General features: G+C 38.8%; 1 protein-coding gene across 2 annotated transcripts in view; it reads right to left on the bottom strand.

Moving 5' to 3' along the window:
• KDM2A (lysine demethylase 2A) overlaps nucleotides 1-20,956 on the bottom strand; it is a 74,307-nt gene that overhangs the window by 20,049 nt on the left and 33,302 nt on the right. Inside the window, exons 5-12 of one of the 2 annotated variants that reach the window (XM_081943292.1) lie at nucleotides 18,474-18,552; nucleotides 13,687-13,733; nucleotides 13,161-13,339; nucleotides 6,001-6,107; nucleotides 5,426-5,519; nucleotides 2,450-2,603; nucleotides 1,541-1,656; nucleotides 14-140 (exon numbers count right to left, since the gene is read on the bottom strand). In XM_081943292.1, the coding sequence (XP_081799418.1) occupies nucleotides 14-140; nucleotides 1,541-1,656; nucleotides 2,450-2,603; nucleotides 5,426-5,519; nucleotides 6,001-6,107; nucleotides 13,161-13,339; nucleotides 13,687-13,733; nucleotides 18,474-18,552 (903 nt within the window). Of the gene's footprint in view, nucleotides 1-13; nucleotides 141-1,540; nucleotides 1,657-2,449; nucleotides 2,604-5,425; nucleotides 5,520-6,000; nucleotides 6,108-10,403; nucleotides 10,426-13,160; nucleotides 13,340-13,686; nucleotides 13,734-18,473; nucleotides 18,553-20,956 lie in introns of those variants that run through there. The other variant, XM_081943293.1, reaches the window with a different exon arrangement.

Here is a 20,956-nt window from a genome sequence, read left to right as displayed (position 1 = left end):
TAGTAGCTCTTACCCATGTTAAGTGATTCCTTCTGAAAGTCCTTGGTCAAATGGGAACGGTTAGTGATGCAATAGACGTAGCGTTCTAGTACATACCAGCACATTTCATAATAAAAGGGATAACGAAATTTAATTGGGACCTGTAAAGGGGCACGATACAAGAAAACAGCATTTCTTAGACTATTAGTTATGCAATTTTCTTAATAACTGCATCTTTTTCTCACTTCGCCCTATAGGGAAATCAAAATGCCCCAGTATGTAGAAAATTGCTGTCTTGTAGTACTCTCAATATTAAATCATTCATACTTTACAATTCAGTGTGGGGCCAGTGGCATTTTTTCCAGACGCTTAATTAAAATATAAACTTATTAAAATTAGCTTTCTTATTGAGGACTTCAAAAGAGCCTATATAATCTTTTAAAAAGATCTAGGTCATCTTAAATTCTGTCCCAAATAAACTAGAGAACGCTATGAAGGGTAGCTCAATGTACATAAAAGTTAAACATTAAAGAGCGATAAAGATTTCTGATCTGAAGCACAACCAGAGTATCAGAAGAAGAAAAAATCCAGCATGGCTTTTATAAAGGAAAGGCCTTGCTTCATTAGCTTTTTAGAATTTATGCAATTGCTGAGTCTGTCTACATGGAGACATCCTTCCTACAAATAACATTGCTCTTTCATGCTCACAGAAGGCCTTCGATTCAACAGTGTTGATAGGTGGTGAACTATTTTTTGTTACTTGCCCTTGTTATAATTTCACACTCTTCTGAAAGGCTTCTCAAACATCAAGAACAAATGAGATGGAAAGGGATTGTAAAACCTATCCCCTTTTCTGTGTGAAAGAAGATCTTATGGATAAAACTGCCCTCGCCAGTAAAATTATCTAAGCTTGTTAATTTGGTTGCGTTTAGACATAACAGTTTTCTACAGACTTCAGAAATGGTATGCTAGTTTATAGACTGGTAATTTATTGAATGGATAACAGAATCAACTAAAACCTAGATTACTTAGCACAATAAAGCCTAAGCAGAAGCATCAATTCATAGCATAATACAGCAGTGAAAAATAAGGGAGATAAAAATAATCAGAATTCAGTTAAACATAGACTGAAAGTAATTTCAGCTCTGTATTTCAGATCAGTACTAGACACTGGATAATAATCAACAAAAGCTGATTATGATAATGCTTCATTTCTGACCTTTCAGGACTAGCTGATATAATAGAAACTGATTTTGGGATTACATGACATCTTGATTTAATCCAGTTAAGTGGATCATCTATGTCTGACCATTATGGGCATTGTAATAAAAATTAGAAAAGTATTAAAAAATATTAGAAAAGAATGTAACTACCTAATGTAGACATCTATACTGCTGTTTCTCTGATTAAGTCAGAGAAATAAGTCCCATCCCTTGAAATTTAAGGTTAACTGGTTTACCTAGTGCCTTTGTGGTTGAAAAATTGAACTTTAATAGGGGTAGTAATATTCTATAATGAGTAAATTATACAATTTTGAAAAATGCTTCTGAAAACCTCTTACCCGTGTACGGTCTTCAATACTATAAATCCGTAACTGCATAGGGATATTGAAGCTGTGTAGAAAGTTTCCTCCAAAAACTAGGGTATCCATAGGAGTATACACAGCATGGATCCAACCTAAGGACCAAAGCTCATCTTTAGATAATCTGAGTCTCTATAGCTGAAAATCTTGTATTTTTAAAGTTGTGATTTACAATATGTTTACACTTCCAAGAGTTATATTTATTGAACCAAATCTTCTCAGAAAAAAAGTATTCTTAATTCCAATTTATCCTAGGATTGCAGAAAGGTACAAGATCCAACCTGGCTTAAGCAATATATGTCATGCAGTTTATAAAGATGCAATGACATTTTTCACCTGAAATTGGAGGAAGGGGAGTATTTTCTGGTTTCTTAGAATAACTGCCTATTGCCCTTCGCTCATTATTTTCTACAAGATTTGCCAACAATGCAGATTGCCCTGTTGACCTAAATGGGTAAATACTGTTTAGGTCAGAATCATTTTTAGACCTCTGAAGCAAAGGAGATAAAGGGCTTACGTTACCAGAGAGATATCACCAGAGACTTATGAGGCTATTTTAAACTTAATTTTATTTCCAACCTCTCAGAAAATCCAAAAAGATAAATGTCAAAGGTTATGCTGCCAAAAATTGGAGCTTCACTGAATTTTAGCAAAGTGAACCTGGAGACTCCTAAAGCAAAGTAGATGGGTTGTAGTTAAATCCAAAAATTGTCCGTTCAAGTTTAAGCATATCCCAGGCTTAATCAATGCGTAAGAAGTATTGTATTATTCTACTACTTCAACAGACATGTACTTTTATAGCAATTAAAAATAAGATACTGAGAATCTGCTGTTTAGAACTGTTTCTTAGTGGCTGTGTTTCATCTTTGCAACACTGTTTATATATACCTGAGGGAATGACAAAGGTATAGCCTTGCTTTAGTTCAATACGCTGACAATCTGATACCCTGTCACCAAGGAAGATGTCTCCTTGTTTCCCTGATAGTAGCCAGTTTTCATATAATTCTAAATTCTGTGGAGTGGGTGGGATTAGCCAGAAGATCTGCCAAGTAAAAAAAAAAAGAAAAATTAAAGAGACGTCTTTCAGAAGAAACAACTATTAAATCCAGATTAGTATTCTAAATTACATAACACCTTGCTGAAAATTGGTGACCTATATATTCCACCTATCAGCTTCCCAGCTAAAAATGATTTCACACTATATGTATTGCTTCTGATAATATGCAACAGTAAGTGGATCAAGTGGGGAGAAGAAGAAACACAAGACTCTACTGCATGTTTGAGAATTTGCTAATTTGTGCTAATTATGGTTTAGTAGATATTCAACTTTTAGGAGAAATCACCCATCTAAACTACAATAATGCTCAAGAATTAGAAATAAATACAGTAAAAAAGGTAACTGAAACCACTTAGCATTTGTTCCAAGGTCTGAACTTTCTTATATGTTGCTTACCACATTCAACCAATCTGTCCATCTCTTTTTCAAGTACATCCCCCCCCCCCCTTCCTCTGCATACTGGATTCTTATAGAGCTTTACTTTCCAGATAATTATTCTGAAATATTTTTATCAGCATTTCATCTGCAGCCATGTCCTGCCCTAGTTACCCCAGGGCGGTAAACAAATATTTTAGTTTATAATCATCTCTTTTACAACATGTTACTAGATACCAATAATCACTGCCAGAAGTTTGAATTATATGGAGATTGCAATTTGTATGATAGTTATGTTACAAATAGTCCTCAATTTACGACCATAATTGGTTCTACAACTTCCATTGTTAAGGCAGTTGTTACGTGACCTGCATGAGTTGTGCTTTTTTTTTACAACATTTTTAAAATCACGGTTAATTGAATCAGTTGTTAAACAAATATGGCTCCCTCCATTGATTTTGCTTGTCAGAAATAAAGGTTTTAAACAGTGGTCACATGACTCCGGGATGCTGCAGCCATTGTAAATCATGCCAATTGGCGAGCGCCTGAATTTTGATCATGTGACTGTGGGAATTCTGCAACAGTCGTAAGAACAAGGTCACTTTTTTCAATACTGTTGCAATTTCAAACGTCACTAAATGAGCTGTCATAATTGAGAACTACTTGTATATTATATTTAATAACAAAAACAAAACACCACATTGCATATGCAATGCAGAGCCGGTAGCTCTTAAAGATTCAATGTAGCAAAAAGATATTCTAAATCCCGCAGAGCAAACTAACTGCTTTTTGGGGGGAAAAATAAAGATACTAGAGTAGATTAATCGTTGTGTTCTCCATTTTGTAATAGTGCTCTCTGTGTTGTATATATTATTTATTTCAGTTTTAGATTGGCATAGAAAACTAGCCATTTGGATTTTACTCGTTTATATATACTGTAGAGTTCAGTGAAGTATTGAAGAATCCTTATAAATTCCCGAATTTCTACAGTTAATGCAACTAATCCAGTTAATTTAAATGGGGAGGGGGGGTCATTTAGTGTACTTTCTCCTCATTCAGCAACTGTGTTCCATTCTAATAACTTGGTTATTAAGTAAAATAATTACGAAGCGAATACATGATTGAAAGAGATAGAGGTTATGAAGATCACGGATTCCTTCTTTCCTAGTGTCCTGTGCCTGATCTATTTTGCTTCCCTTACAGGTTGGAAAGATTGCTTAAATAAGCTTTCTTCCTGGGCTGCTTTTCTCCACACAGCAGTGTTTCCCTAAAAACTGCAAACAAGGTAACAAGCTCAATTCTGTAACCTTAATTAGTTAATTAGCATTCTTAGCTGCCTGAAACTAACATGATTTTAACCAATTTCACTCTGAAGGCTTCTATTGTCAGGCCCAAATGCACGGATTGGTTGGAATATGAATTTTTAATCACCATTTATTATTATTGTAGTCCTGAATGGTCACTAATTGAGGTAGTCACTAAATGAGTAATGGCTGTACAATTAACAAAGCAAATGATTTAAAACGTGACAATGAAAGGAAAGTTTGTCAGTAGGATAAAACAGGTATCTCAATTTTTTTACTTTTCTTTCAAATGGAATATTAAATGATTCAAGAACTAGGCATATAAAAGTCTTCAAATGAGATTAAGCCCCCCAAGAAATTTCTGCTTTTTTAATAAGACCAGGTAAAAATTATAGTAACGTCTCTGTCCCAAATGGGTAATAAAATAATGCTGCAGTTGAATAGCATGAGCTAATGTGTAAAGTGTTATTTTTCTGATTTTGACCATTTATACCGGAAAGCAAATTCTTTAGAAAAAATGGTAATTATTTAAAAAGAATTAAGTGGATTCACTGGCTTTGTAGATCAGGGTGTCAAACTTGCGGCCTGCCGGCGGGACATTTCATTTACCGGCCATGCCGTCTGGTTTAACGAATGGGGGGGGGGGAACGGGACGGGACTGCAATATATCACGTGATGAAGTGTGTTTGATACCCATTGTAGATTGGTTTTTTCAATCTACTTAAAAAAAAAACAATTTACTCCATATATCCTATTTTTAATATAAGCTATTACAATCAGCTGGCTTAGGCATATAATTAATAAAACACAGTTATTTCATTAACTATTCATCATTGTTAAAATTAGCTTTCATGTGCTATTAATTACATATTGTGTAATATAAAAATATATAATAGTTACATAGTGTAAGTTAATAGTGACACTGAGGAATCCTGTTAAAACAGCCCAATCAATAAGTTTGATTCTAGAGCGAGGTATCCAAATGAGTTGCAAGTGACTCCTCAAGTGAAATGAATATCTGCAGGTAGCTCTCATTTAGCAACCGCTGTGCACAGTGACCATTTGCAGTTACAACCTCTTTACTCAAAACTTCTCACAAAAAGTAGGTTGTTGGAAATGCCACGGTACCTTCCCCCCTCTGTGGATGTGATACCATACTGATGTGCCACCAAAATCCACATGGAAATCTGTGTAGCATCCTTTAACACTCATCAGGCAATATCTGAAATAAAACCAGAAATGATGAAAACATAAACTTCATTGAATTAAATTGCAACACTCTGTAGATGGAATAAATGCTTAATGTTAATATTTAGTATGCCACATTGAATAATAATATTAATTACCAGAATCTATATATTAAGAATACTCTCTACTGTTGAAAGAAAAGGGGACAATAAGATTAGTACCTGATTGTTTTGTTTTTATTGTATCAGAAAGCCAGTAACAGGAATCTATATCCCGTAATATCTGCTGTTTAAAACAAATCTATTTTGCCATTCAACAATACAATGTTAATAGATGTTATCCATCCAATTAGCATTGTTGGAGGACTTAGGTAGGAATGATGTTAGCCTGTCTGGCCCAGACTGCTGACCTTTGACAATCAATACAAACATAGAAGGACAGGTAGCAGTGTAGAAACATCTTCCTTAAAACTCACATCAATGAAAAGAAAGATCTATATACAAAGTTTTACTTACTTTTGCACTTTTGGATACTGCATATCCAAAATAGCATTTGTTGATTCTGTCTGGCTTTCCTTCAGATGCCTTGGCCACATATTGTCAACCCAATCAATTAAATCCACCTGGAAATATGTATTAAATTAAGATTTATGTTTGTCACAAACAAATGTTCAATATCTTTCTGCCAAATAACCCAATTCCAAAACATTAAATAGAGGTTCAAAATGCAGGATATTTCACTAAGTATCAGTTAGTGAGGCTCTACTCACTCACTCTTTCAACTAACGATCTAGTATTATTACACTGATATATTCTGTATTCATGAAAAATTATCTATGAAATAATATATACAATATCTTAGAAATTAAACACACAAATAGCAGAATCACAACGAATGTCACAAAATAGAACTGGTTAGTCAGGAATAAATATCTCCCACCTATACCGGTGAAATATTAACACCCCCCCCCCCCAACAAAGATAATCACTTTACAAGTAGTCCTTATCTAAAGACCCTAATTGGAATTGGAATTTCTGTTGCTAAGTGATGTTTCCCATAATACAGTCATTATGGGAAACATCACATGACTGCACTGCTTAGTGTTGCCGTTTCGGTAGTCCCATAGCGGACATTAGTCCAGAACTGCACTGTCATTAGAAGATTTCACACTTTTCTTCACTGTAGCACTCAATTCTGCTTTACTCCTTCCACCTATCTCCCCCCACATTTTTGCCCTTTTACCCATTCTGCACTCTGCCACCCCTGCTGCCTTGCACTTCCCTGTCCCTGCCACTCCAATGGCAAAAGACAACTTGGGTTGGCAGGGATGCAGGATGAAGCTTTGGGGGTGAGTGGGTTGGCAGAGTGCAGCCTCTTCACATCCCAGCATAGGTCAGTTCCTCTTTATGGGAGTGTTGTCAATATAAAAGACTGTTGATTCATGAGGCAAATTCTTTGGCTGGATTTACTCCAGTTTTAATTGGCTCTCTTGTAAACATGCAGTAAGGCCCTAATGACTAGTCATGAGATGACCATAGGGCCTTCATTTGGGGTAACTGAGCCATTGTCTAAAGAAGAGTCAGGTGAGAGTCTTGTTGGAGGGGGGGGGAAGTAAGCTTGGCTTTCTCCCTCTTTATAATCTTATATTACGCTAGTCTCTAATCCTAGTCAACAATAACCATCTCTTGTGAGTGCCATTTAAAGTATTTAAATAATAACAACAGCCTTCCTACTCATGCTTGTAATCATACTTCCATCCTTCTGCAGTAAGTACTCTCAGCTTTACTGACTGGCTGCCTGTATTGCAGTTGGGAGAAATGAAATGAGTTTTGTGAGATAAGATACTTGGAGTTCCACCATTAGTTTACATTTTTTGTTACTGGTGTGCTGCAGTAAACTTAGCTTGTCGTGGTCAAATCACAGCTGATACTGATGCTGTGTACTTCAATTAAAAAAAAAACGCTACCCAATATTTATGGAATAAAATTTAAAATTATCGTTTGGAGCTCACATGCGTGCAGTCTCATACATCACCATCTCACTGGAAGTCGAATGGATTTAAATATACTTTAGTATTGCTAATAAAAGGATCAGTCATTTTTTTTTTGCTTCCAAGCATTTTTCCTGCAGGTAGAGATCCACTTTTTCGGACCAACCAAATGCTGACCCATTGGCTGCAACAGGAATTGGTTGTTGTCTGATGTTGTGAGTTGAGAGGGAATCACTGGCCCAAAGTCATCCAGCTACATTTGGTTGCCTAAAGCAGGACTAGAACTCACAATCTCCTCGGTTCTAACCTTAGCAATTAAACCAAACTGGCTTGCTGAAGGAATCAGAATGGGGGTTGGTCTTACCTGAGATGCCCTTTCTCTGGGAAGGTGGAGATAACATCCATGCATGGTTTATACTCATCTACTATCTGATAGGATTGAGTCTGCAATCTTAAAAGTCCCGCCTCCTCTTGTAGCTCCATCCAGTTTTTTGATGAAGGTGATGTCGCAGACTGATGTGTGACTCATGAAACAATCTCTCCCCACTGGCATCGGACCAGAAATTGTACAGGGTGGGGCTGGATGCTATCTTCACTTTCCCAGAGAATGGGCATCTCAGATAAGATCAGTACCCATTCTCCAATGTTGGTGGAGATAGCATCCATGCATGGAACATACCAAAGCTGTCTCCTGATTACGGGCGGGTCAACGTCCGAGCTGGAGTTTGCCGACTTGCTGCAACCTGTTGTAACACCCACCTGCCAAACGCCGCCTTGGTCGATGCATATTGGTCAATTTTGTAAGGGTGAAAATTTATCAGGGAGAGATTGTAGCACATGTCCAATTACTTCAATAGACTGAGTCACAAAGCTGGGTGGAGCTACAAGAGGAGGTAGGACTTTAAGATTGCAGACTCAGTCCTATTGGATAGTAGAGTATAACCCATGCATGGATGCTATCTCCACCAACATTGGAGAATGAATGCTTATATTTAAGTACAGATTGATTTCTCATGCACATAAATCTAATTAATGCCACACATACTGCAAGCTTTCAGTTACAACTTATCATAGGTTTTATTTTAGCATTAATAATTTCCTCTAGGGACAATATATTGTTCTTTAAACAGTGAGGGTTTTTTGTTGTTTTAAGAATTATATTTACAGTAATGCCTAGAAATACTTCTTTATTGCGCTTCCAGTTTTCTTCTGGATGCAATTCATGGTGCTGGTTATCATCTTTAAAACCCTATATGGAATGGGATCTGGTTACCTGTGGGACTGCCTAAGACTATCCACCTATCCCACAAGACCAGAGAGAGTGAGCATGTTCCAAGTCCCCTCCTTAAAATTTTGTCATGTAGCAGGACTTTGGAAGCATGACTTTTCCATGGCTGCCCTACCTTATGGAATACTGTCCCACAGGGGTTTGCCAGGTCTCCACCCTTCAAGCTGTTGGAAGGCTGCTAAGACTTGGCTTTTCACTTAGGTGCTGAGATTGTATGGGTAGAAGGCATGGAAGGAAGGTAGTTGATCCTGCTGTGGGGCATGGGGATGACTATGGCACAGGATATTGTTTTCTGTTTATGATTATTTACTGGTTTTATGGTTGTTGTAAGTCACCCAGAGTTGCTTAAGATGGATGGCCATATAAATCTTTTAAATAAAAATAAATAAATAAATAAATAAATAAATAAATAAAAATCTCTTGCATATAAACAGGGAGCAAACACTACACTCCCTAGCACTGATGATGTTACCTAGTCAGATAATAAAACATCTGCAAGCAAACAACCAAACTCAGCAAGCAAGATTCCATATATCATACTATCGCCTACCCTATAAAATCAACAAACGCTAAGACATAAAACACATTAAAAATCCCAGAAATATGCAGTCAAATTAAAACATACTAATACGAAGAATAATTGCTAAGAGATTATACAGGGGAACCACGATTTTTACCACTGTTTTTTCCAAAAGCCAAATGGAATAGAAAGCCTTAACTAATTTCTTTTTTTTTTTTTTTTCAAAAAGTTTTATTGGTTTTTTTAAAAACATTTATGTGGAAAAGGGGTAGGTGGAATTACAAATTTTGGCAGTTGCAAATGTGGCAGACGCCCCCTCCCTCCAAACTCCTAGATTACATCAAAATATCAAATCTTAATACATAATCATAAAAAGTCAGCATCTTAATTCTAGAAAAAATAATTTTCAATCAATTTGCCTTAACTAATTTCTTAAATGACAGAAAGGAGAAGGTCATGCTAACCGTGGGGGGTGAGAGAAGCTGATAGGATCATGCAACCATGTAAAAATCTCCTCTTCATATTCTTGTTCCCCAAACTCAATCTTAAATTGAGACTGAACCCAAAACAGATGCAGCCAGACAGAAACACTTCCCCTTCCACTTCCATTATGCATTTATATACTCACAGCTTTACTCACAAGCATCTCTGCCAGCGTATTCCCGCTGCCTGCAATAACCGAGCCACACCCTGTTGTTTTCAAGGATGTCTTAACATCCAGAGGCAGCCGTACCCCACCCAGGCTCTTGGCTTACAAAAGTAAATGCTACAACAAAGGGAAGTGATGTGCAGGAAAACAGGGGATAAGATAACGACAAGCCGATAGGGAAGCAGACAGGGAAGCTGGAGATTGGCAGCTCTTCCAGGCAGTCAAGAGGACCACCAGTCAATTGCCAGAACTACAAGCTAAGGTCAGCCATGTATCCTAGCAGGATTCCTGCCTGGATCCTGGAGCTTTCCTGGGAGTCTGATAGCAACCACACCGAGGCAGCATTTATCCCAATTAACGTAAGAACATTTGGAAGAAGGCAAAGGTTGTATGTCAATTTAAAGACTTTGGGATTTTTATTTTAACTAAGTATTAAATATTAGAGGACTTGAGTATTAAATACATACTTACATGGAAATATGTTACATGGAAACATCAGCTTATAAAATCGTTAAGAGTGGGGAACAATTGCGTATTGTTGGGAAAGGTGTGTGCTGCAATAAAGCACTGTATACAGATCTGTTCTGCTGTGGTGTGTCCAGACTTTAGATAGCAAAGAACCCTCACCTAGGGGTAACCCTCCATTCTTGAGTCCAAGATTTCCAGCAATCTGGAAATTCAGGATCATGGGTAGGACACTATGATCACAAATAGAGAGAGAAAAGCACATTATCCCTCTCCCTTCCCTTACAATGACAACCTTGATAGTTCCTATCAGCATTTCTCTCTTTTTATTGCTACTGTAGTTTAAGTACAAAATTAAAAATGCATGTATGCTGGATGATGAAGCTTCAGCAATAAGAATATCTATCGATATTATTGCTTTTGGCAGCTCAGTATACAGGTGAAACTCGAAAAATTATAATATCGTGCAAAAGTTCATTTATTTCAGTAATGCAACTTAAAAAGTGAACCTAATATATGAGATAAGACTCATTACATGCAAAGCAAGATAGTTCAAGCCGTGATTTGTCATAATTGTGATGATTATGGCTTACAGCTCATGAAAACCCCAAATCCACAATCTCAGAAAATTAGATTACATGCAATCAATAAAACAAGGATTTTACATAGAACAATATCGGACCTCTGAAAAGTATAAGCATGCATATGTACTCAGTACTTGGTTTGGGCCCCTTTTGCAGCAATTACTGCCTCAATGCGGCGTGGCATGGAAGCTATCAGCCTGTGGCACTGCTGAGGTGTTATGGAAGACCAGGATGCTTCAATAGCGGCCTTCAGGTCTTCTGCATTGTTCGGTCTCATGTCTCTCATCTTTCTCTTGGCAATGCCCTATAGCAGTGATGGCGAACCTGTGGCACGCAGAGCCATTTGTCAGAGCACGCAAGGTACTGCCCTGTCAGCTGGCCAGCACGCGCTGGCCAGCTGAGTTCACCCTTTTTTAAAGCCATTTTTCGCCCTCCCCAGGCTCCAGAGGCTTTATAGGAGCCTGGGGAGGGCGAAAAGAGCCTCCACTGCCCCCCTGGAGGCTTCATGAGCTTCCCTGAAACCTCCAGAGCGCAAAAAACCAGCCCTATGGGCAAACCGGAAGTTCGGGAACGTGCTTCTGGTTTGCTCAGAGGTTCGTTTGACTCCTCCGGAGGCTTCAGGGAAGCGTCCTGAAGGTCCCTGAAGCCTCCGGAGGGCTTCCAGGGGGGGGAGGGGGGGAGGCTGTTTTTGCCCTCCCCAGGCTCCTATAAAGCCTCTGGAGCCTGGGGAGGGCAAAAAAAGCATGCAAAAAATGGAGGGGGGGTGTGTCACGCCTGTAGTGTGCGCATGCGCATCGGGGGGGGGGGGTGTCGCACATTGCATTATGGGTGCGGCATGCCCGCCATGACCCCCCTGCGCTTCCCCCACTTATGGCACGTGAGCCAAAAAAGGTTCGCCATCACTGCCCTATAGATTCTCTATGGGGTTCAGGTCAGGCGAGTTTGCTGGCCAATCAAGCACAGTAATCCCACGGTCATTGAACCAGGTTTTGGTGCTTTTGGCAGTGTGGGCAGCTGGAAAATGAAGTCAGTATCCCCATAAAGCTCATCTGTGGAAGTTGATTTTGAAGTGCTCCAAAATCTCCTGGTAGACGGCTGCGTTGACCCTGGTCGTAATGAAGCACAGTGGTCCAAAGTCATGTTGCTCAGTGGTCCAAAGTCCTCTTTTCTGATGAGAGCAACTTTTGCATCTCATTTGGAAACCAAGGACCCAGAGTATGGAGGAAGAATGGAGAGGCCAATCAAGCACAGTAATCCCACGGTCATTGAACCAGTTTTTGGTGCTTTTGGCAAAAGTTGCTTTCATCAGAAAAGAGGACTTTGGACCACTGAGGAACAGCACTTTGGAACACTGTGCTTCATTAAGACCAGGGTCATCGCAGCCGTCTACCAGGAGATTTTGGAGCACTTCATGCTTCCTTCCGCAGACGAGCTTTATGGGGATGCTGACTTCATTTTCCAGCAGGACTTGGCACCTGCCCACACTGCCAAAATCACCAAAACCTGGTTCAATGACTGTGGGATTACTGTGCTTGATTGGCCAGCAAACTCGCCTGACCTGAACCCCATAGAGAATCTATAGGGCATTGCCAAGAGAAAGATGAGAGACATGAGACCGAACAATGCAGAAGACCTGAAGGCCGCTATTGAAGCATCCTGGTCTTCCATAACACCTCAGCAGTGCCACAGGCTGAGAGCTTCCATGCCACGCTGCATTGAGGCAGTAATCGCTGCAAAAGGGGCCCAAACCAAGTACTGAGTACATATGCATGCTTATACTTTTCAGAGGTCCGATATTGTTCTATCTACAATCCTTGTTTTATTGATTGCATGTAATATTCCAATTTTCTGAGATTGTAGATTTGGGGTTTTCATGAGCTGTAAGCCATAATCATCACAATTATGACAAATCACGGTGTGAACTATCTTGCTTTGCATGTAATGAGTCTTATCTCATATATTAGGTTCACCTTTTAAGTTGCATTCCTGAAATAAATGAACTTTTGCACGATATTCTAATTTTTCGAGTTTCACCTGTAAGTTAGTCGGATATTACCTGAATCCATGACTGAAACCATGACCCAAGTTAATACTATGGACTCCTTAATTTGTTCAAATGGCCTTCAAAATAAAATTAAAAAATGATACCGTCAAGGGAAAGAAGAAACACCAAACTAACCGTATTTGGCCTTTGCACCAGGTTCTCAAGCCGGGTATGGCTGAATTCTAAGCTGATAACATTGTATAGCTTCTCTCGGTCTTCCTCCGGCGTTTCATAGTAGCGTGCCCACTGAGCCATGGTCATCTCAATATCCCTTTGTGTGTTTACATCCATGACATCCACCATCCTACGACTCCCTACCGGTTGATAAGATAGATAGATAATTAATCAATTTCCGGTAATAACATCTAGCCCAAGAAAGGCGGGATAATACATAAAACATGGTTTTTAAAAAGGTGGTGGTGGTAGTGGTGGGGGTTTGAGATAAAGGGCATACAGAAGACAAGGTATAGAATAATTATCCAAGGCCTTCTGATTTAGGGGTGCTTAATCTTTAAAACAAACATTTTTCATTTTGTTCCTTTCAAGACCAGAGACTACTTACAATTTAAAAGTTCTGCTAAAATTAAATTCTACATGTAAATTACATACCAGCTTTTATCTTGCCATGTCTGTTTAATTCAGAAGAAAAATGCATAATTACCTACATAGAGCCGTACATCACTCACACTGAAGTCTGGCTCTGGCATCCTGAAACAGAAAAAAATGTGCAGCATTCATTTCATTTTCATTTCATTTATTAGATTTATAAACCGCCCCCTCTCCCCGAGGGGACTCGGGGCGGTGTACAGACAGAAATAAAATGCACTATAAACAACAGAAATACAAAACCCCAGAAAAACAAATTAAACAAAAAGTCTGTACAATGATCATAAAATTAGCTAATAATTAAAACCAATTAAAATACCCCAAAATTTAAAATTTAAAATACCGGCCAGGAGGGTTGGGGATTAGATTATGATTATGATTGGGCCAGGCCAGCTAATTGGAACAGGTGGGTCTTGAGTTTCTTACGGAAGGAGCGGAGATCAGCAGTGATTCTAATATTGGGGGGGAGGTCATTCCAGAGGGTTGGGCCCATCACAGAGAAGGCCCTACTCCTGGGCACCGCCCGCCGGCAGTCACACTGTCAGTATTCCCTGTGCACAGTTAATGCTGTGGTCTTTTATCTATCTCTCTTACAAGTCTGCTTCAAAACTATCCATCATGTAAAACTAGAGATATAACCAAGCCCAGTTTCTTACTTTTCTTTAAAGCCTCCAATGCAATTTACTATTTTATTTCTCTGAACAACTGTTTGAGTAAAGATGCACTTGAACTGTGCATAAGTGGTTCCATACTTCGCTGCAGTAGTTCCTGCTAAATTTTGAACAATTCTGTAATATACTACTAAGCCCTGTAAATTTCCACATTATCTTATTGATTGATTGAGGACTGACAACATGAAACTTCTGCTTTATGTCACTTAGGAATGTGAAATGGGATGCTCTTCATATCAAGTGAAGTACTGAATTTTTTTTAACATTCAGACAAGATTCATAGGTGGTTCTTTTTGTGAGGAAGGGGAAGTCAGCTATTCAGGACCTGAATGCACATCCTGTTAAAATATATATGCAGTTTTTGCCCAATATGCACCTCATAGACAGATTCAGCATGTATCTAATCTACCTGTTGCCACTGAATTTTACCTCTACTTCTTAGCTTTGCTCTTCTAATTCTGTCATAAGAAAGTGAAGCCTTTTTTTCTTTGTCTACTAGGGAAGAAAATCTCATTGTAAGGCAAGTGCATGAATATGGAAAAAGTATTTTGAGTATTTAACTGAGTAACTGAAAGAGAAAAAAATGGATTGAGGAACCATTTGAGAATATGTTGCTGTTTCCTAAAATGGAACAAAAAATATAACCTCTGGGATGATGATGAATGAAGCAGAGAGAAGGATTTCCTGTTCATTTTTTTTTTATTTTGGCCAGTTTTGGATTTGCTCTAACTGCGCCCACTGTGTACCTTCCAATAACTTTACTCTGGTGGACTGCACTATGAACCATGAAATGTTGTCCATTTTTCACTTAGAAAACCACTTTAGCTCCTAAAAATCAGATTTCTTGTTTGATATTGTTACTCTCAACAGATAAACTCAACAGATCAACAGATAGAGCATCTCTTGTTGCTTTCTCCTGTTTAGACAGAGACAGTATGGCTTCAGTTCCCATTTATAGCTATCCTCCAAATTAGCTTACTGGAATCCGTTACATGTGGCAGTGTCTGATGACTGTCTGCCCACTTCAGTTAGTTCAGAACACAGCCAGTTAGCTTTTTGGTATACAATAATCAGAGAATGTACCCTTCACAAGTAGGACAACATTCTCACTCATTCTCAGTCCATTTGTAATAGACATAGCTGTATGTGTAATCTTTTATAAGATGGTAATGCAGTGATTAGAATGCAGTATTACAGGCTAATTCTGCCAACTGCCTGAAGTTCGATTCTCACCGGCTCAAGGTTAATTCAGCCTTCCATCTTTCCCAGGTGGGTAAAAGGAGGACCCAGATTGTTGGGGGCAATATGCTGACTCTGTAAACAGCTGAGAGAGGGCTGTAAAGCACTGTGAAGCAGTATATTAGTCTAAGAGCTAGTGCTATTTTATAGTCCAATGTGACTGAAGCCCCAATACCCAAAGGAGTTATTACTTTCACACTAGTACCATCTTGTAAAATTATTATATGTTACTTTCTGGATACTTTTACAAGCAAAATGGATGGTGTCTGGAAAGAGGAATTCTCATGTATGGAATTCTAACTGTAAAATTATTTTCTCAGGGAGGCTGGCATGATGCTACTCTGTTCTTTAAATACTAGGTGTGTATTTAAAAACATCCCAGGCTTTTAATTTGCAAAACAATCATTGCTGCAGCACTCCTTGTTTAGTTTTTAGTTTCTTCAGTATTGCATTATTTAACTCTTTGCAGTTATCCAGCTTCAAAATGTTAAGACTGAAGGGTGTTGTTTTAAAAGTAATACAGTGTACTTTAGGAAAACCTTATGGAAGCCTTGGGGTTAAAGGCAACTTACTTTGTTCTGTTTACAGACAAGTAGTTGGAGAGGCTAGGTAGGGAGCAATATCACAGCTTGCAATTTGGTCAATGCAGGTAACAGAGGATAGGCTGCTGTCTGGCCTTCCTTCTTTTCAGATTGCAGTCTGACTAAGGCAGACAAGTCGAGCTGAGCCTTCCAACCTGAAGATCCCACTCTTCAATGCCAGATCATTTATTGGTAAACTTTGTTATCTGGATTTAATTATTATGGATGAAAGTACTGGTCTGGGATATAACATGAAGAACTGTGAGTGGAGACCTCTATCTTCTAGTGCTGTTCAATAATATACTAGGCTAGGATTAGATGTGGGGTGGTTGTGATTTATAAGAACTCTTTCTAATTATCTAGATATTCCCTTTGTCGGCTAATTTTGAGTGGATATAGATGGCCAGGATAGTATAGAGATGCTAACAGCACACTTTACACCCCACTATCTAAAAATCCCATTAAGGCAGTCAAAAAGAATGAGCTTTCATTTCATTTCTTTAAATTCTGAGGATTTCAATGAATTACTGAGGCAGCCATGTTAGAAATTGCTCACAATTGTGTGTTTTCCAGGATAATTAAAAAAAAAATCTTTCCAAACTGATATTTGGCCCCATGTTGAATGCTATATGCTGGATTTCTGTTTGGGTGGAGCTAATGGTCTGAAAGTGAGCAAAGTCTATCTATTTTGGTTGCAAGGGACATCACTCTCTAGCCAGTTTTACATCAGTGACCTGAATAAAACCTTAGCAGGGTGAACAACTGGATAAAATGGTCCAACTCTGCCATCTGCTGGTTCCTAATAGCTTATTGTAGCAAGATCCAGTTAATAGCTACTGTAATTTACTTTATTTCTATCATGCCTATATCCTCAAACATTATCTAAGCCGAATGGGCTGAATAAAGGAGAAAGTTGAAATTCAATCCAGGCCAAATGGGAATTCTACTGACAGATACAAAACTACACTTGGGGAACTGAAGTTCAGTCTTGGTTTAGAAGAAACTGCGCTCACTTTTAAAACAGATTCCTAATCTGCTCTTTGATCCTCAATGAAAACAGAAATCAATTACAGCCAAGAGCCATTTGACAACTACAGTTAGTGCATTAGCAAAAACTCTTCCTTAACCACAATCAGATATGGCAGTAGTTATTCAGGCATTGCTTACATTCTCTTGTAACTATTGCAATACATTCAATGGATACATTATCCTTGAAAAATGTCTAGAAAAATCAACAGATACACAGGGCAGCACTAAATTAATGAATACCAAATAGAGAGTTCTACTTGAACCAACTCAATTGGATCAACAGCATGGATTCTCAAACATGCCTGCCCAATTAAAGAAAGGAAAAAATAACTGCCTCAGTGATTAACAAAATGGGTTTTGATGACGTCAAAACAATTATTGAAAGTACATGCTTTTATGGGAGGATTGTTTACTTTAGCAAGAACAACAGTCTATTATTAAAAAAATGAAATCATAGAATGTAAGACTTGGAAGTTCCTTGTCAATCTAGTTCAAGCCCTTTTCTGGAATCAAACTCTTCACTGGCAGTCTTCTTCACTGTTGAACAATTCTTATCATTAGGATATCCTATCCTCCTGACCAATCCTGTTGTGATAACTCTTAGAAAGTTGAAAACAGCAATTGTGTCTTCTTACAACCCTCTCTTCTTTATGCTATATACACAAAGTTCTCTCTCTAGCTTGTAAGTTTTTTCCTGCAAATCTCTTATAGAAATGCCAAACTTTTTTAAAAAATTAGGCTATTCGTTTAGTTTCTTTCTCAACATCTGACTGAATGGCAAATACAGTCAAGAAAACAATGAGGCTTTAAGACTATCAACCTAAGAATGCTGGGATCCAGTGTTGAGTCCGGAGTACAGTATGCTTAACACCGGTCTAGAGATAATTGACTTCTTCCAAGTTAAGACAGATCGTTGTATTACCTGTATTATCTATCACATTGTTCCAAAATTCATGACTGGATGACATTTGTACATTTTCAGACCCAGGGGAGGCATTTAAGGACTGGATTGCACCCTTATTTCTATAGTAACTAAAAGTGAACTCACAACTTGTGATCAGTAACCTTAACATCTCAATAGATCCTACACTAAATATCACATCTAATTTGAATACATGCAATTATCGTCAACTTCAATATCATGTGCATTAAAATAAGCTTTAGACTAGTCAGTTGAGTCTCTTCCTACACTAGTCCCATCTCCAGTCATTGTCAAAAACCTGGGAAAGGACAAACAAAGCATTCTGGCTCAGTAACACATTATATCATAGGGGAAATAGTGATCTTGTCTAATGTCAAATTGTTATTTTTCCACCACTCACTTTATTCCAAGACCATCACAATTTTTGAAGATCAAAGGATCTCGTAAGCCACCACGTTGAATGTACTCCACATTGAAGTCTGTTCAAGAAAAAAAATTGGTTAGAGAAAACTAGCAACCAAGTGACAACCCCAAAAGAGAGCTGGAATGAAAAGAGTAAAAAAATAAAATGATTCTTCCTACTTAATTACTTCCCTATTTTTGGAAAAAAATGCTATTACCAAACATAGGACTCTATTGGCACAGATAATGAAATATAACTTTACTGATATTATACTAATGAAGAGCTGGCTTATTTAGTAAACATATCTGCTGTGTACTATCCAGAACTGTTTTGGAAAAACAGGTAAGATATAAATATTTTTAAGTGAATAACTGAGCTGGACAAAGAGATTTATGAAAATTCTTAGCTACGTTATCTATTATAACAGATTATATATATAACTTGTGGCACCAGGGCTATATAAAGGTCCCAAAGGCTTGTATGACCTAAAGTTCTGTCAAAATTATATATTTTTACCACAGAAGGAAAAATTATTCAAATATAACAATAAAAATGAACTATTCATTACGGTTTTCAATAGGACTTTTAACTACAATATGGCCTGGACTTGTGGCTCCTGCTCAAAGAGCAGATGGCAGATGTATCTAGGAGGGCCTAAGCATATCTTCGGTGTGCCAGTTGCACCCATACTTGGGGCAGGCGGACCTGCACATAGTAACTCACGCCTTTGTAACCTCTAGTAACATTCTCTACATGGGGCTGCTCTGAAGACCATTCAAAAACTTCTAGTGCAGAATACGGCCGTGCCTGAGGGTAAATGTGCCAGAAACATGGCACATGTAGCACCACTTCTGTACATTGGTTGCCAGTGTGCTTCCAGGTGCAATTCAAGGTCCTGGTGGTTACCTTTAAAGATCTAAATGACTTGAGATTGAGGTACTGGAGGACTCTCCTTTTTTCAAGAGTCTCTACTTGTTCAACTAATTTAGCAGAATGAACTTGATGCAGATCCCATCAGTCAAAGAATGCCAAGTAGCAGGGATCAGATGATGAGCCTTTTCCACAGTGGCCCCTGCTCTATGGAACATCCTTCAGAGATTTGAATGGCTCCAACCCTACTAAGCTTTCCTAAGGCCCTAAAAAATTATGTTACCATGCTTGGGGTGCTGAATGGGTTAAGGGCCCTGTTTCCTAGCTGTAATGCTAACTGGCAAATATCTTGGTCCTTTGTATACTTAATCTGGATGTTTTAGTGTTTTTAGTGCTTTAAAACATTTTAGTATTTTAAACTGTAGTACGCTTTTTGAATTGTAAGACACCAAGAATCATTGACTTAGATGGGTGGCTATACAAATTGAATGGATGAAAGAATGAATGAATGAAGGGGGGAGTCAAAGAATAAAACAAAACTCCCATGTTTAACTTCTTACCTCCTATTTTTTCAACATTAACCATTGAAAAGAATCCTTATTCAATTTAAGATTCAAAGAAGAGCAAAGCAAAAGCAAGCCAAATAAAAACTGTTTCTTATAAAATGCCTCTTGTCCCTCCAGCAATTGCACATTTTTGCTGAAAGTTGTGAAAAAGGGCGTTGATACTTACCTGATACGCCTTTTCTCATAGTGGGGGAGGACTATCCAGGATAGTATCCAGGATGGGTTGACCTTGTCCTCTCATTGATTGGGCTGAGTCAGATAAGCTCTTTGGGCCACGCCCTGGTCACCAGGTACCACCCAGTTATCGGCGAAGAACCTTATCTGACTTGCTGTGTCATCCACTCCAGACTTTAATCTTAGTTTCAACTTTTATTTATTTCTTCAACAGAACAGCTCAACCATCAAACATAACGCTCATGTTACATAACCATATCAGGGAGGGGCTGGATAACCCTCCCCCACTATGAGAAGAGGCGTATCAGGTAAGTACCAACGCCCTTTCTCCATAGTGAGGGGAGGAGTATCCAGGATGGGACGTACCAAAGCTTACACGTCCCTAGGGAGGGTTACCCATGTTAAGAGCTCGCATAAACCTTATGCCTGGTGAGGTGCCAACTCTGCCCTGTGCACAGCCTGCAACACCCTACACCCAAATGAAGCTTCTGAAGAGGCAAAGGAGTCCAGTTTGTAGTTCTTCACGAATGGTGAGGGGGAACACCAAGTAGCTGCCCTACAGATCTCTGTTAATGAAGCCTGGGTGGCCCAGGCCGTTGTGGTGGCCGCACTTTGTGTGGAATGCGCTGTAATGGAGCTCGGTGTTTGCAGACCCCGTGCTTGGTAGGCGGTAACAATACAGGCTCATAACCAACTGCTTATGGTGGTGGATGTCACCTTGTTCCCCAGGGATCCCGGCTGGAAAGAGACAAACAGGGCTTCAGACTTCCTGTTCGGCCTGGTTCTTCTGAGGTAAATCCTCAGAGCCCTCCTTACGTCTAGGGTGTGCCACTTCCTCTCTTAACGGATGAGAGGGGTCCGAGCAGAAAT

Source organism: Natrix helvetica, assembly GCF_964273705.1.
Source record: "Natrix helvetica genome assembly, chromosome: 1".
NCBI classification, from domain to species: Eukaryota; Metazoa; Chordata; class Lepidosauria; order Squamata; family Natricidae; genus Natrix; species Natrix helvetica.
The sequence above is the reverse complement of the archived record's forward strand: the minus strand, read 5'-3'. Positions and strand labels throughout refer to the sequence as shown.